Source organism: Pyxicephalus adspersus, chromosome 4, assembly GCF_032062135.1.
Source record: "Pyxicephalus adspersus chromosome 4, UCB_Pads_2.0, whole genome shotgun sequence".
Taxonomy (NCBI): Eukaryota; Metazoa; Chordata; class Amphibia; order Anura; family Pyxicephalidae; genus Pyxicephalus; species Pyxicephalus adspersus.
In genome coordinates, this window is record NC_092861.1 from 82,900,684 (window position 1) to 82,917,704 (window position 17,021).

A 17,021-nucleotide genomic window follows, 5' to 3' on the forward strand; every position below is an offset into this window, starting at 1 on the left:
AATTGATTCTTTGTTCAGTTACTGTGCTTTTATGAACAGTAGAAGGAAGAAGCCTTCGTGTAGAAATTCCTTGGGACTTAAACAGACTTAGAGCTGTCTGTTCTTCTGATATCTACACTGAAACATTTATAAAGCCATTAACAATGGTAAGTGCTTTTAGTCTGGGTTGTATATACATAAGAGTTTGTGCAAATTAAATATTAAATTAAAGTTGCACTGATTGTTAGTATTTAAAGTGCTAGATTTGTTTTTCTTGACCGTATTGGTAATGGATGATATATTCTGTTATTTACAGAATCAGACATTCAGACATGTATTTACTTTAATCATAGATAGTTTCTTTGTTTGGGGTGCTGGCTTACAAGTTCTCATGGTCCTGTGCCCCCCTTTAATTTTTTTTTTTTTATTTATTCACCTTTACATATCCAAATTGTAATGGGTCTCTGTTCAAGCAGTTAGAAAACACATTCTGCATGAAGTTCCTTAGAGCTATGACATTATGTATAGTACCAAAGTACTTCTCATACTGTATGAAGCAGTGGTAATAAGGTGTTATTGCCATTGTCAATTGTAGATCTTTGTTTAAACAAATTTATTTCACATCTTCCATTAGGTGATGATGAACTGGAGTGGCTTTATAACCAGTACAACAAAATGAGATTCCAGTGGTTGTTTTCCTATTGGCTGTTTGGCCTTTCCAGGTCAGGCGCCAAGCAGCTGCAAAGAATTTACCTATGGTGGCAAAGGTTTGATAAAAGGAAAGTGTGGCAGTGGGGCTCTGCAAACTGTGATGTCAAGTATTTTGCATCTCTTCATGGTGTTACAAATGACTTCTGGAATGGAAAGCTGGCCAATGGTGATGAGAATATAGGTAACACGATGACTAAAATGTACAAGAAACTGAAACAAATAAATATAAATGTATATATGTTTAAGATCCAAGACTATGGTGAGCAAGCTTAACTCCAACAGAAGGCTTTGTAGTATTTTAAAATAAAGTAGCACCAATGGTTTTCAATGTTGGGTAAATTTTTGTGCTTTATGTAAATGACGGAAGCATGGTATTCTTTCCTGCATATCCCAGCAATGGCTTATAAAATTCATGCTAAAGAGAAATGTTTGTTTTTGTTTTTCCTAGGTATTCAAACTGTAGAGAACTACTTCTCAATGTGCAGATCTCTCTTGGCATGGATTTTGGGGCGTAAATGGGGAAGATTTAAACAAAAGAAGGTATTACAATTCTTCCATCTCTGTAAATGTCAGCCCATCTGCACATCCTTGTTTTCTAGTTCATATTTCATTTCTCATGCTCACTCTTAATAGATATTGTGAAATTATTAGATGGTGGAGAAAAGATGCCATAAGTCCTGAAAATCTCCTATATCAGTGGGCAGCTTTGCTCATGGTGCATATATCTGATGCTAGCAATACAACAAAGTCTCCAGAGTGTTTGCCATTGCTTTTTAGTTTCCTTGCTACAGACAACTGCTGACCAGCTATGAGGGATTTACAGGGTTCTCCCCTGGCCCTTTTAGCTGGGGGGTACCACCTGGCACTTTTCAGCACCCACCCGGCTGTTTTTGGGTGGTTACTAAAGAGTTTGGTCACAATAAGGGGGCTGCCACCCACCTACAATTTCTTCCCACCCGGCTTAAAAGTTCTGGGTTGAGCACTGGATTTATGTCATGTGTTGATGGGTTGTGAGCTTGTTTTGATGACGTGGTCTGAAGTAAAGTTGCAGTTAAGCTTCTCATATAGGTTTGACCTGCTTGAAGCAACAAGGAACTGGGTGAAGACATTATGCTTCATTTTAATCCGTTTAAAACTATTTTCACTTTTATAAATAAATTGGTTGTCCAGATTTTCCCATGAGGGTAAACAGTTTTAATATTTGACACTATGCCATGTAAAATGGCTAATGCTTTTCCTGCTGGATACTTCAGCTGTGAACTAATTTTCAGACTGGGGTCTGAACTTGGTAAAATGCTGTTCTATGATTAGTTGACATGTTTGTATACTTAAAGAAAAATGAAAATTTGTTTTTAAAATATGCATTAGCCTCTGAATGTATAGTGGTAGCCCAAGGACAAGGTTTGTCTTGTTACATGCTTTATAGAAATGATTGTAGTATCTTTTTCTAAAGTGTGGGAACTGATGTGGCTCTGTAGTCCTCCTCCCTGGCTTTACTAGCTAATGGCCCACTAGACAAAACTTTTAGTGTTTCACTGGCACATGCTTGTTCCTTGAATATAATTTGTGTCCACATTGTGCAGACATTCTTTAGTGCTTTCCTAAACTAAATGTTGTCCAGTTAACATTAAAATATATGTAAATGTTCTTTTTATGATTTTTAGAAAAAAAATCATATTGTTTTAGGTTTACAGGGACACATTGGAAGGTGTATACCGTGTTTTGAAGTCTGAGATGCAAGTTGCATATATAGGCCATGAACACTTTTGGGTTACAGCTAAAGTTCAGATGCACAGGGTTTGTAATCTTGAACAACATGCTGGAAACTATGTGAACTGGAAGATCATAGATGCACTGCCATGCTACAGGTATGGAAAACTGTGTTTTGTTCATCTTGTGCTTAATTTTATAATGCATGTTCTTAAAATGAGAAAATGTATGAATTGTGGACCTATTGAAGCCCTTACAGCTTTTCTCCATGCTGGGATTAGGCTGGCTGCTGGTCACTTTCAAATGTTATATTTCAAAGGCATTGGGTCCCCCACCTAACTGACAAGTATGTACACATTTCCCTGTTCTAATACTAACCTAACTTGGGGTACAGTGTAGATGGTGCCAAAATCAGTTTAAATATGTTTTTTTAAAAAGTTTAGCTTGACTGCACCCATCTCTAAACATTAATGTGATGCTTATATGCAGTTTAAGGTACATCTCTTGTCAGCTTTGTTTTGTATATAGCACCAACATATTACTCAGTACTGTAAATATTGGTTGCAAATGACAGACAGATATACATTGACACAGGAGGAGAAAAGGACCCTGCCCTGAAGAGCTACTATCTAAGAGGTGGGGGGATATGGAGTGGTGGGAAGTAGTGAAGGTTTAGGAGACAAAGGCAGGTGTGGAGGTAGGCAAGTTTTAAAAGCACTCAAAACCCATCTTTTCAATGAGCAGAAAGTAGCAAGCCAAATAGGATGAGTAAAACCATTCCAGAGAATTGGGGCAGCTCTGGAAAAGTCTTGAGCCATGCATGTGATGAAGTTGTGGGTGGGGAAGTCATTGAGGGGGGGGGGGGGGGTGTAGACCGTGGCTAGGCAGAAAGGTTAAGTGGAACAAGAGCTGTGGATGGATTTGAAGGCCAAGTACAGGAGCTGAAATTTGTAGTTTCTTCATTGGCTTCTGTTTAACCTTAGAATCAAAGAGATGCAGAAAAGTGGTGGGAAGGATGGATGAGTCTGTCTGCAGTTTATTATGAATGCTGCAGAAGTCGGGTTAGTGGAATACCAGAGAGGAGGATGTTGCAGTAGTCCAGATGAGATGAGGGCATTTACAAGGAGTTTGGTGGTCTCTGGGGACAGGTAGTGGCAGATTTTAGAAATTTTGCACAGGTGAAAATCACAGGACCTGGAAATGTTCTGAATGAGGGGTGTAAATGAGAGTGCAGAATCAAAGGTGACACAAAGACAGTGTGCCTGAGGGGAGGGACAAATAAGTGTTAACAGTTAGAAATGTGTCAGGGGGAGATTTGGAATTTGTGGGGGGAAGATGAGTTCCTTTTTATCCAGGTTGAGTTGCAGAAATCGGTCAGACATCCATGATGAGATAGCTGACAGGCAGCATGAGACCTTATCCAGGATTGAGGGAGACAGGTCAGGGATGGACATATAGATATGAGTGTCATCAGCATACAGATGGTAGTGTAGGCCAAAGGAGGATATGAATAAAGAATGTGGATGTGTGCAAAGAAGTGAACTGGTCCAAGGACTGACCCTTGAACACCAGGGAGGGGAGTGGGAGAGGAGGAATTGCCATTGAAAAGAGTGGTCAGACAGGTAACGAAGCAGAGCAGTGTCACTAATACCAATGGAGCACATGATTTGGATTAGAAGGGGGTGATCCTCAGTGTCAAAAGCAGAGGGAAAAGTTGCCTTTAGACTTGGCTTATGAGAGGAGTTCATTGGCCATTTTAGTAAGGGTTTTTTTGGTGAAATTGGCAGCTCAAAAGCCAGACTGGAGAGGGACTTGGTGCTCAGGTAATCAGTGAGCCTTTAAGACAAGGCACTCAAGAAGTTTGGAAACATATAGTAGAAGTGAGGTTGAACGGTAGCTAGGTGTGGAGGGGTCTAATGAGGCTTTGTTCAGGATAGGGAGAATGGCATGTTTAAAAGCGGAGGGGTAGATACCAGTAGTAGGAGGTTGAATGGTTTGGTTAGGGCAGAGGCCTGGGTGGAGGAATGGACACAGAGTAGATCAGAGGGAATTGGCTCAAAGGGAGAAGGTAGTAGATGGAGAGAAGAGATTTCATCTAGAGTAACAGGTTAGTGATGGTTTATGGGTGGAAGGGATGGATATGGTTGGAGTAGCACAGAGCAGAGACATCATGTCTGATTTGTCAGTTTTATCTATAAAGTAGGTGGCAATGTCTTGGGCAGATAAGGTAGTTGTGTGGGGTTTGGAAGGAGTCAAGTGTTGAGAGAAGAGTTTGCATGAGTTGGAAGCTTGAGGAGATTAGATTAGCAGAGAAATAATTTTGCTTGGTGATGGTGTGTTCAGTGTTAAAGTGTTGTAATGTGGCTCTGGAATCCATAAGGTCAGTGCTAAGGCTGGATTTCCTTCACTTGTGCTCAGCTGGACAAACAGTCTTTTGTAAATGTTTGGTGTTCCTAATGTCCCAGGGTCGAGGGTTAACAACAGCAACAATTTGAGGTAGGTGGTGGATAAGATGGATGAAATGGACTTCAGAAGAGGTGATAATGAAATAGTGGGGTAGGAAGCACTCTATGTACAGTTAGGGGATAGGTTGAGACCCACACCACCCCCTACTCTGTTGCCAGGTCTGAGGGTATGTGTACCTCCACTGCTGACCTCTCCTATGAAGGCCTGCACTTCAGAGTGGAGGAGAGCCAAGTTTCAGTGAAGTCTATGGGTGCAGCTCCTGTAATATGGATTGTAGTGAGGCTTGTCAGCTTGAGTTCCAGGTGTGGGATAGAAGGATTCAGTTAGATGGCTAGAGTAGGGAAAGCTAAACTGATCGGGTTTTTTTTTTTTTTGTCCTGGAGATCATTGTCCATGGGACAAAGTGACGTAAAATCCTTAAAAACATGGGTGGTGGGGGATTTAAAATTGATAAACCAGTTCTAAGGACTGGGAATACAACCCCCTCCCCCACTTAACCAAATCCAGACTGACTGCTATAGACAGAGGGACAATAGTGATGGAAGTATTTTTTAGCTTTGGAGTAAGATTTGTTTCTTTTTGCTTTTTTGTTTTTTCTTGGGTTTAGAATCCTGTGCTGGATAGAGCTTTGCCCATTTGTGAGTTGAGGTGTTTGGGTGATATTGATCACAGTATTTTGTAAATTTCCTCCATCAGATTGTTCATGGCCACTGGAGAAAATTTCTACTTGCAACAAATTAAGAACTTCCTGTTAAGAAAACAAATTGTGAACAACTGGATCCATCATCGGGATAATTTATGGGTGAGCAGCGTGTTGCCGGAGAGCCTTTTCAATCTACTGGAATACGACACAAAGATTTATGAAGGTAATGTTACAGGGCTAACTTGGGTTGTATTATTGCATTTCATTGTCTACCTAGTTCTTCTGCTGGAAAATTGGAAAATACCTGTTCCTCCCAGAAATCTAGCATGCTTCTTATATCCTCCTAAAGGGTGTCTCTTCACTGAAATTCCAATTTGTGTTTGTCAGTTAATTATGTCCTAAAAATGCCCCCCTTAGAATAAGTGTTCACTGGCTTAGAATGGAGCAGAGTTAACACCAGTTATAATCAAAATCAAAACAGAAGCATGGTTGATATCAGAAAATGAAGGCCTCTTAATGTTCCCTTTGTGCTGACAATACACTGCCCTTGCTGTAGTTAAATTTAAAACTGTGGTTCTTCACATTGCTCCTTATCTGGATACAGAACACCTTTCCTTATTTTATAATGTGAAGAAGAGGAAGACTTCTGTAGACCAGAAGAGAAAACTGTTACTCTGAAATGGCTACCAGGCACTAGCTTGACCCTATTGGCTGTATTTAATGGACTGTAGGGTTCAAATATATTTCCCTAGTGTTTTTATCACTATGGTTCAAAAAAGGGTTTGACAGGGTGGGGGAAGGGGCAGCAGGGTAAAAGCAACAAACAAAGCAACACAATGCCAAGAGAACACTGACCTGGGTAACTTGGGCATTCTTCAGTAAATGGCTGGAGAAGTTCTTCATGGAATGCAATAGATTCAGCATCCCTGGTGCCGGTTGCTATTAGGTTTTAGAACATCCATGCTGTCTATAGAGGCTAGTTGTCCATAGAGAAGATTGATATGTTTGCCAAAAAACATTTTTGTTTCACATTGGTCCAGTTGTAAGAAGGAAATGACAACATTTTCCCGATAATCTTGTTTTTCTTTTAGATAAACTTCATGGAGATTCAGTGGGTGCCCACTTAAGCAGATTGGTCTGGCTCTTTCTGCATTCTGGTCAGCAGATCTTCATGGATGCAATGAAGGGTTTTGTTTATCAATGTGCTTATGCAAGTTATATAAACCAAATGTATGAAAATAGCAGTATACCCCGTGTGAGCTTTTATTAGGAAACATTTTTAATTTTTTTTACTATTTTATTTATTTTAGAAAATTGCACTTTTAGAATGTTTACTTAACCTCACACTTGACTTTTTTACTGCCTTATTTATAAGCCTGTAAAATACACAAATTATTAGGCATGCATTGTAAGAAGCAGACACATATTTATCCTTATGACTTTATTATAGTTAAAGCAAATTATAACTTTTATTTTTTCATAGAGAACTTAAAGCTAGAATTATATTTTTTCACAGAGGACTTAAACTAGAAATATATTTTTATAGAAGACTTAAAGCTAGAATTATATTTTTTTATAGAGGACTTTTAAACTGTTGTATATAAAAAGTCATTACTGGGAACAGATTTCTTTTATGGTTCCTTAATTTTGTTTTAGTGGCTTTTACCTAAATATCCACTTGATGTTGTAAATATTTTTGTTCTAGAGAAACCATAAGCAAGAAATCGCAGCCTTAGTGTTTTGTACAGAAATTAACTCGCCTTATTTTGGGTTACCTTGCCAGTCATAGGTGGGCTTTAGATGGCCCTAAGGGAGGTTTTGGGGTCGGTAGAATTAATTTTAGTAGGACGAGCCATAAACTGGCCAATATTTTTTTTAAGCTTTTTAGACATTATGAGGGCTGTTGTAGTGTATAAAGAGCAGTTGCAAATAGCTATGTCAGGTACACAACACTGGTCAGCTCATGCCTGTTCTGTATTTCTTTAAGGGGGACTACAATTTACCCCATACAGCAACCTCAACAAATTTTACAGTACAAGAATTGGGGTTTTAAAATGAGAATTTGAGGCTGTTACTACTTGTAGACTTCTTAGTGTAGTTATACAAGTTCTGCAAATTACATGACATTTAACTCATGTTTTTTGTTCTGTACAAAAACTCAAAGGTTTTAGCTCGGTTGTCTACATTTTATTCTAATATGGCATATAGTTTGGCTCCATTTGAATTTTTATGTAGGTAGATTGGGCAATAAATACCCACTAAAACTAAATCTTGGTGTTTTTGTCGTTTTTTTTTTTCCCAGTTTTTATTGAACGTAGGTATAACACAAACATGGTTATTGTGATCCTTCTGGAAAAGGATTGAGTGTAAAGCATAAATAGATGTTACGTCTGGTGTAACAGTGAAATCTTGGAGACTGTAAGGTGTGTGTGTGTGTGTGTGTGTGTGTGTGTGTGTGACAAAAGTGCATCAGTATCATACCAAGAATTGCTGAGTCAATTATGTCCAGTGGTGCCAATCCAATGACCTAAGCTATGTTTTCCACTTAAGCATATGGCTTTACAGAGAAAAACAAAGGTACAAAATGGAAAAATGGAGCCAGGAAAAGCTTGGGGTAGTCCAAAACACATAGGATGCTTTAGTATTAGAGAAGCAAAGTGCAATTTGAGGTCTTCTGGCATATGGTTGCCCAAATCAGGGGGACCAGACCTGCTAAAACCTGAGTGAATTTAGATTGAATCACCCAGTGTTCACATTCTTTAGCAAGTGTTATTAATAAACACAAATGCTATAATTTACTACATGTGCTTGTTATGTTAACATAACATGGTGCTTACACCTTAACCACATCCAAAACTGTAGCATTGAACAATTTTAGTAAAACTCAATTCTAGCCCAAAATGCTGTTTTGCAAGCATAAGTCTTCCAAATGGGGGCGGTGAACCTGACCTTCTGTGTTGGGTGGACAGGAAGTAGGAGGCACTTCATACTGGGTAATATCCACAGAACATCAATTGAGCCAATAAAAGGGACTTTAAGGACTGAGGTTTCTGGAATTATTCAGAATTTAATAGCAAAAACCAAACTGTCGTGAAATTCATTTTTACCCCAATGGAGTCTTAAATTCACCACCTAATAAAAAAAAAAAAAACACTTGGCTGGCATTTGGGCTAATTTTCACCACTTTGCAAATTTTTCGTTAATTCCTCCATCCAAAGCCCCTGACTATGGCAGTGACATGAAGAGGAACATATCCAAAGGCTTCATAATTGTGTTCCCATCTAATATAACTTACAAGCCCACCAACATTTCCTGTAAGTGTATTGTGGCAGATTGCATAGAGCTCTTGTGATGTAAGAATAACATGAAGATCATTAATTAATGCTATTATCCTAAATCCAACAGTTTTAGTACCAAACACTTTTTTTTTTTTTTTTTTAAGCTCTGGTGTAGCACTCTGTATAAATCTACTAGTTAATCTGAAGGATGAATGAAATGTTGGACCAGGGTTTCCCGGTGACATCGGTGGGAAATTCAAATATATTTGTATTGGATTCAATACAAAATAGCTGTATTTAGTCCAATACAAAGAAATATTCATATATGTATAAAAATTATAATATATTTGCTACTGTACACTTATATTACATGTATTTTCTTTAGTTTTTATTTTTTTTTTTTTTACAGATTTTTGTGTTTTGGTATTTAAAGTTTATTAATAAATTTGTTAAATGTGTTAAATGTTGATGAGTTATGCCTACAAATTATAGCCTACAATAAAAAAAAAAAACCTTTCCATGCAAAAAATTGTACCACTTTTTTTGCATGGAATTTTGGACAGAATTAGTTAGGTTAATACACTTCTTACTCAATGACACCCCCTATTAGTGATACTGTTTTATGTTTCCAATATTTTATGGCGGTCCTCTTTGTTTAGGCTATGTCAGGCCAAATTGCATGGAAGGGATTAGGTTCTTATGAAGGGATGACCCTCTATTTTATAAATGGAACCAACTGATTTATATATTTAATGCTCTTTCGGTGTTCTCATATCCTATATTATTTTGGTTATTCTGATGCTCTATGTTTACAGGAGTGGCACTGTATACGTTGCCTGGCCAGCTGTATTCACTGCTGTGGACAGTGCCTGAGAGAGGCCGCTTTTTGGCGGAAGGATCTATTAAAGTTGAATGTGGTAGTGGCCCTTGTTGTGGACCTACTCACTCTAATGCCGCCTGCTGTCACTCCGTGTGCTAACCTTATGCTGCCTCTGCAAGGAACTGTCTACTGGCTTTGCACAGCAGAGGTTTATTTATGTGCTAATATGGGTACCATATCATACCCAATATGATTTTTTTTTTTTCCACATTTTTGGTTATATTCTGGGAGAAAAGGTTATTGTCTATGCTTTTATTATGATGAATAATAACAATGGTGGATATTACGGTTTTGTTTCCAATACACGAACACAGTGATGCCATGCTTACATTGCCTATCACTTTCCCCCACTAGTCTGCTCCTTCTCCTGGTGAAAAAAAACTTGATATTTACTTGAAGTAGTGTTAAATTGGTGGACCCTGGTTGTGAGTACTGCCTACTTTTGTTCTTTTTATGTTTTTCTGTTTCTTTCTCCTGATTTTCTTTCTTTTTTTTTCTTTTTTTTTTTAACTCTTCTTTACCCCATCTCTAAGAGAGTCCCTCACTCTTCCCTACCTTCCAAATGTTCCCTTACCAAACATTCTCCTTTGTCCTGTGGAACTGCCCTATAGTGCCTATTCTATCACAGAGCACTCATGTGGTAAAAATCTCATCAATAAATTCAAAAGGTCTAAACTCCCCTACAAACTGCTCTGTGGTCCTAAATGCCCTTAACCATCTTATATGTCAAATAGCATTTGTGCAGGAAGTGCACTTTCGACATGACAAAGTTAAAAATCGCCGTTTTCAGACAACATGTCATCCCCTGGTTCCAAGTCTAAAGGGAGTCCGTGTACTCATTGACACATCTCTTCCCTGAACGCTAGCTGCTATGCTGGTAGACCCTGAGGGGCGTTACCTTTTGGTAAAAGGGACACTACACTCCCAATTGTTCACCCTGGTTAATCTTTACCTCCCCAACACCAATCAAATATCTTCCCTGGAGGAATTCCTTGATGTCGCTGAACCATTTGCAGAGGGGGTTCTAGTGGTGGGAGGTGACTTTATTCTGGCATTGGACCCAGCCCAAGATGTGTCAAGGGGGCCCCCTCTCACCTTCCTTATTCCACTCTACCGTGGTTGAAAAAACCTTTTACACCAACACCAGCTCACTGATGTCTGGAGAATACAGCACCCCAATGAGCGTGACTACACTTTTTATTCTCCAGTTCACAAAACCTATTCATGTATTGATTTTTTTTATTTCCTGATGAAACACGATGCTTTTCCCTTTGTACAGGACTGACCTTTTTCAGATCATGCCCTGATCTTGCTCACAGTGCTTTCCGATGTCTCTCCCCCAAAGAATAGCACTCAGCGCCTCAATGAATCAATATACTGGGTGTCTTTGATAGGAACGAGTCATCTGTCTCCAGTCCATTGACTATCTGAGAAGCACATAATTGTTATGTACAAGGACTGCTAACACAACAGGGCTATGGACTCAAGGAAGAGCATCAGTTGCAATTGGCACAATTATTTTAGGACTTACACGCCCTGGAGCCTAGACACAAATGTGGTCACTCCCCAGACACGGAGGCCCAGTTATTGGCATTGCGAGAGAAAACTAATATGATGCGCTGTTCCAAAGCGAGATCTCAGCTTGATAAATGTAGAGCCAAGCAAAGATACACACCTCTACTTACTTCACAGGTGGAACTGGAGCACTGATACCCCCCGCCTCAACAAATTTCTTTTTTGGCTACTGAAAGATAAAAGAGGGATGGCTTTCCCAAACCTGATACTTTACCACAGGGCAGTTCATCTTATTCCTCTGGTGGACTAATGCAGGCATGCTAGTTTTAAGGGCTGGATGAGACTGGAAGACTCAGTTTCTCCTATATTTCCTAAGTGGGGCAGCGTAGTCTCCACCTGAAGATTGTACCCTTCGCTGTCACCCTCTGATAGGTGAGAAGCTTAAAGTAGCAGCCAGATACTTCTGTCCTGAGGGGATTATGACCTTTCCTTCCCTGATGTCTCCCATCACTGGGGCACCCTAAGATTCCTACTAGAAGGAAAGACCCAGTTTTTAAGATTTGGATTGAGAGTGATATCTATAAGGCAACCCAATTTCTACAAAAGATTGAACAAATCCAAGTGGATCATTCCCTTCCCTGTCTAGATATCTGGAGGAAGGTACAATACCAACATTTTATTTCTTCAATGCTGCCGGCACAGGAATTCCATCATCTCCTTGCCCCTTTAAGGAGTTTATGTGTAACTGGAGACCCATGGGGAGGTGTGCTCTTATATGAATACAAATTGCAGATGACAGCACCTGATACTCCTGTACCTTATTTTCTCGCTAAATGGGAGAGGGACCTCAACACTAAGTTTACGAAAGACTCGTACTGTATTATGGGCATAAGGTCTTTATTAGTAACTGTTATCAAGAGACAAATTACAAACTGCTTACTAGGTGGTATAGGACCCCTGACTGGTTATCAAAAATCTATCCACATAGGAGCTTGGTATGTTGGAGATATGGGCAACACACTGGCACATTATTACATATGTTTTGGAGCTGCCCCGCCTTGACTTCATTTTGGTCGGGTGTTGCAGAGATTGTTCTAAGACTAACGGGAATCTCCATAAATGACAAACGGGAGCTCACCCTGCTTAATGTGTCAGCGATGTTGAGCAAGTGTTATAAAATCTCTTTGCTGTGCCATCTATTAAAGGCTTGTATCCCACCGCAATGGAGGCAATCTACTCCGCCCACCCTTCAACAATGGACTTCCAGGGTGAATGATATACAATATATAGAGGATGAGGATATATGAGATCAGGGGATAGGTCTCCACATAGGCCCGTGCAAACCTGGTTTTACTGGGATGTCTTTAAGTGTTCGGCAGAATATATACGGCTACTCCCTCCTCATGTTTAAATTCTTAGCGATCTATAGGCATTCCCTCAGCCCCCCCCCTTTCCCTTTTCCTAACCTCACCTACCCTTCTCTACTGTCCTCATTTTCTACCCCCCTCTTCAGTTGTTATATATATTTCTTACTGTTTAATCTTTTCTTCTTTTTCCTTACTAGCTTCTCTTTGCTTTCCTTTCTGTAATCTAGAAAATTGGTGACCAACAAGGCCTGAATCAAGGCTTCTATATTCCTTTAGGAGGATGGTTGTTGGGTAATTACTTGATAAATGTGATATAGTAGCAGATGTTTGTCTACACCCCTTTGGTAAAGTGTATTACTATAATTCCATAGCTTTTTTGTATATACTGTTTTACACCTCCTGTATGGATAGGTTCTGTAAATGTCTGTTTTGTTGGTTGCTTATAAAAAAAATTAGGAAGCATATGTAAATGTTAAGCAATATTTCCTGAAAAAGCACTGGTAGATGCTATAAAATACATAACCCTAGCTTCAGTCAAAAACACTTTAGAGAGTCTTAGACTGCGAAAGGTGAGTCTAACCCCATTGTGTTTCTTTCTCAATGGTAGGCAGGTCAGAGAGACAGGAGGAAGATTCCTTTTCCAGTAGAGCCATAGATAACTATTAAAAAAAAAAAAAAAAAAGTATTCTCCTGCAATGTATCTTGCAGCGATAATAGCTATGGGGAAATATAGGCCTCTAAATGAGTATTGTATGTACTTTAGTATAAATTGAGATATCTACTAATATTAAAAAAGAAAAATATTTAGCCTCAAATATAAACCAAGGGCACAAAATGTAGCTATCACTAACATGAAAAGTATTTAATTGAATGGTAAATAAAATGCATTATTAAGGAATACTTATATATAGAAGGGGAAAAAATGTTGAAAACCACATGGGGTTTGGCCTGAATAAATATTCCCTTTTTACGGGTGTATTTTGTGTGGTCGGTTATGATAGGTAACTAGCTCCTTAATCGTTTGTACAATATTGGTTGCCAACAGTAGATAAATCTTTGTCCCTTTGTAAAGTTTGGATTTGATAGCTCTAATACAGAGGTAGGCATACTCCAGCCTTTAGGCTAGATACGGCCTAGCCAGTGGTCCGTCCTGGCCCCCCTGGTCGATCCAGCCTAATCCCAGCCGGCAGGGGTTGGCAACCCATGGCTCTTGAGCCTCCATGTTATGCCTCCCTTCCCTATTTACCGTGGCAGACGTTAACATTTCCGCTGCTGGGCTAAGGGGACATTCTCTCTCCTTCGTATGCATTGTGGAGGAAAGGGATTTCCCTTCAGGGGTGTTCCTGGTAGGGGACAGAGACATCAGCGCGGGACTCAAAAAAGAGTCCGGCCTAGTGTGCCTTCTTGACCTCCTAAAAAGGCCTAGTAGCCAAAACAGATTGTTGACCCCTGCTCTAATATATCAAACCAGAAACAAATTTAGTTATAGGACATGCCACTAAGTGTCACTCAAGTATAAACCATGAATTGATTTTTTTTTTTGGAACTTTAAGGGCAAAAAAGATCTGTTTAAAAAGCACCATATATACTAAAGTATAAACATCTCACAATCTCATTATACACTAGAACACAATGTTGGACTTGATCTGCAGCGGGGTTAAAAAGCCCATCTCTGGGAATATATTAACCCCCTCTTGTCATACTTCTCTCACCTATCCTGCAAATCTGCCTTTGGTGTTCCTGAGTGCAGAAAATACGTATCTACCTCTGCGGATGTGACTGTGCCAGGCAGGTCCTCTACGATTATCTTGAGTTGACGTCGCTGCTGGTGTTTTGGGCCCTGAGAGGGCCATGCCACTAGACATCCAATTGAGAATGTACATTAAACAGCCAGTGCGAAGAAGAATCTCTTCCCTCTTGTAAATTGAGAAGGAAGGGAGGAAATTGATCAAGGAATCTGGGGAAATAAGTCATCTCATGTGTATGGCTACATTTAGTTTAAAAACAAACATAGTGATTTTGTAAAACCAGGTACAGAAATAGTCCAGGATTGCATACCAGGTGTTGATTTCATGATATATATTGTTCCATGTATTTACTTTTTAGATGACTATAAGGAGGAATATGTAACTCGTTATTCAAGTTCTGATTCACCACTTGGTACATGGCTGCCTTGTTTACCTTGCACACCACCTCTTGGCCTTTTTTTAACCTGCTTTACAAGCATCTCTTAATACATTCTCACTTTCCTATTTGCTTATCTGGCTATTTAGGCCGTGCAGCGCTGCTACACTGATATACTCCTCATTGCTCTTCCATTTTTCAAAGGCCGGCATCTCATGATTTTATGACACCTGCCTCTTTTGTTATTTGTTTCATTCACCGCAAGGTCAAACAATGAATAAAATTCCTTTTGTACTCTGACTTATCAGATGACACTGCAGTCTGCTCAGGCATCAAACAAGATAGAAATTCATTGGGGGTTAGAAAATATGATGAGACATAATTTATCTTTTTTGCCTTCTGGCAGGTGAAATCAATTACTTCTTCTTGTAACCTATCGTGTTGCTAATGCAGACTTATATATGAGTTCCTAAGCTTTCTGAGCCTGTGATCAAAGGCTGCGAAAGTGACCTGTCCTGACCCAGCAGCAGAGCATAATTACAGTTTGCTAACTATTCACTCAGTCTGGAAATGATGCCACCTAGTGTAGAATGATAGCCATAAATAAAATAAAATGCCAGAGACAGAACTCTGAGAAGAAATAAACTTTTATATAAAAGGCATTCCTAACAGTTTACCTGGTGTATAAACAGTCATTGGCTACAGTAAACATTGCTAAATTTGTGATATGAGCCTTTTGTATTTTATTTAAGGTGTATTTACATACACAGTTATACAACCCTTTATTTTTTTATATTGTGACCTGCACTCTGCAGATGTTTTTACAATGCAACATCCAATGAATATCATATAGTTGTTCAAATAATAGTACAGCACTGTAAAATCACCTGGGATAATGGGTATTGCTTAGTTTTTAGGCTATCTCTGGAGAAGAACTTGGGGTAAATCTTCCAATGATGACATCTTAGAGGAAATTCCTTTCACTTAGAAAAGATTTCCTCTCACCATTGAGTCTACTGTGCAGAAAGTGAAGGAAAATCCCCCCAGTAGGATACAGACAGCAAAAAGCTACTTAAACTAAACTTGGTTATACATACACTTAAAGTATATAAAATGTAAATATTATATGTTATAACAGATCTAAGTATTTACCTCACACAGAGATCACAATACTCTTTAGGCCTTCATCTGTTTCTCTAGAAAGAGGTCACCTCCATATCTACATACTGAACTGAATGCTGGCTCAGATATAATATAATGTAAAGGTACATGAAAGGTGCACCTAATAAAGTGGTCGGTGAGTGTAACTGGTCTATGATATCAGTTTCACCCCAGCCCTTCACTTCTCTTCTACCATTTCTTCCTTAACCTTCCCAATGCTTAACATTCCCAATGATTTACATTTTTACTCTGATTAGATTTTTCAGCTTCCTCCTGGACTTTGGTTATCCCCTAAAAGCAAGATGGCATATTATTATTATTTCCTATTATTAATAATAATAATAATAATAATAAACAGTATTTATATAGTGCCAACATATTACTCAGCGCTGTATAATAAATAGGGGTTGAAAATGACTGACAGATACAGAGAGAGACACAGGAGGAGGGGAGGACCCTGCCCAGAAGAGCTTACAATCTAGGAGGTGGGGGAAGTAATACACAATAGGAGGGGAGATATGGAATGGTGAGTAAGTAGTGAGGGTTTAAAAGACAAAAGACGGGAAGGCGAGTTTGAAAAGAAGCAAGCTGTATAGGACGAGGAAGACCATTCCAGAGCTCTAGAAAAGTCTTGTCTAACTGGACAAAAGAAAGCATAGCAATTTATTATAAATAGGGATGAGCGAGCAAATTTTTTAAATTCGGTCTCGCGGCCAATTGGGCCGTTCTCGCTTACCAAACCTGTAGGCGAGAACGGCCTTTGTAAATTCGGTCAGCTCCGCTCCTCTGATTGCTGTTGCAGTCCTGTACTATGTGTTCCTGGATAGAGTTTCTCTATCACAGTGTTAGTCTCGCTGGCTGCTCATGAATGAATGCAGCGGCCGTGTTCATTCATAAACGCAAGCCACATGACTCACTCACATTAATGAATGCAGCCATGATAATCCTTCTATAGTAAATGCCGATGGTTTCGGCGAAATTTTGCGAACCCATCGGAACCTCAAGGAAATTTTTGCGAGAATGCCAAAAGGCATTCTCGCTCATCCGGAATTAGGAATATTTCAGAGACTTAATAATTATTTAGCCTAAATATCATATTTATTCACGGAATATATTACTGTACATACATTTCTTAATATTTGTTCCTATACCTTTAAAAATATTGCACCTTATAAAATTCCCCACCT

The 17,021-nt window shown here is 39.2% G+C and overlaps 1 protein-coding gene across 1 annotated transcript in view; it reads left to right on the top strand.

The window, feature by feature from the left end:
* The window catches only part of LOC140329814 (uncharacterized), a 10,879-nt gene extending 4,018 nt beyond the window's left edge, over window positions 1–6,861 (top strand). The window contains exons 3-7 of the mRNA XM_072410208.1: window positions 614–871; window positions 1,139–1,230; window positions 2,377–2,558; window positions 5,563–5,732; window positions 6,601–6,861. Of these exons, the coding sequence (XP_072266309.1) occupies window positions 614–871; window positions 1,139–1,230; window positions 2,377–2,558; window positions 5,563–5,732; window positions 6,601–6,779 (881 nt within the window). The 3' untranslated portion in view covers window positions 6,780–6,861. The remainder of the gene's footprint in view (window positions 1–613; window positions 872–1,138; window positions 1,231–2,376; window positions 2,559–5,562; window positions 5,733–6,600) is intronic.
* Window positions 6,862–17,021: the final 10,160 nt, after the last annotated feature.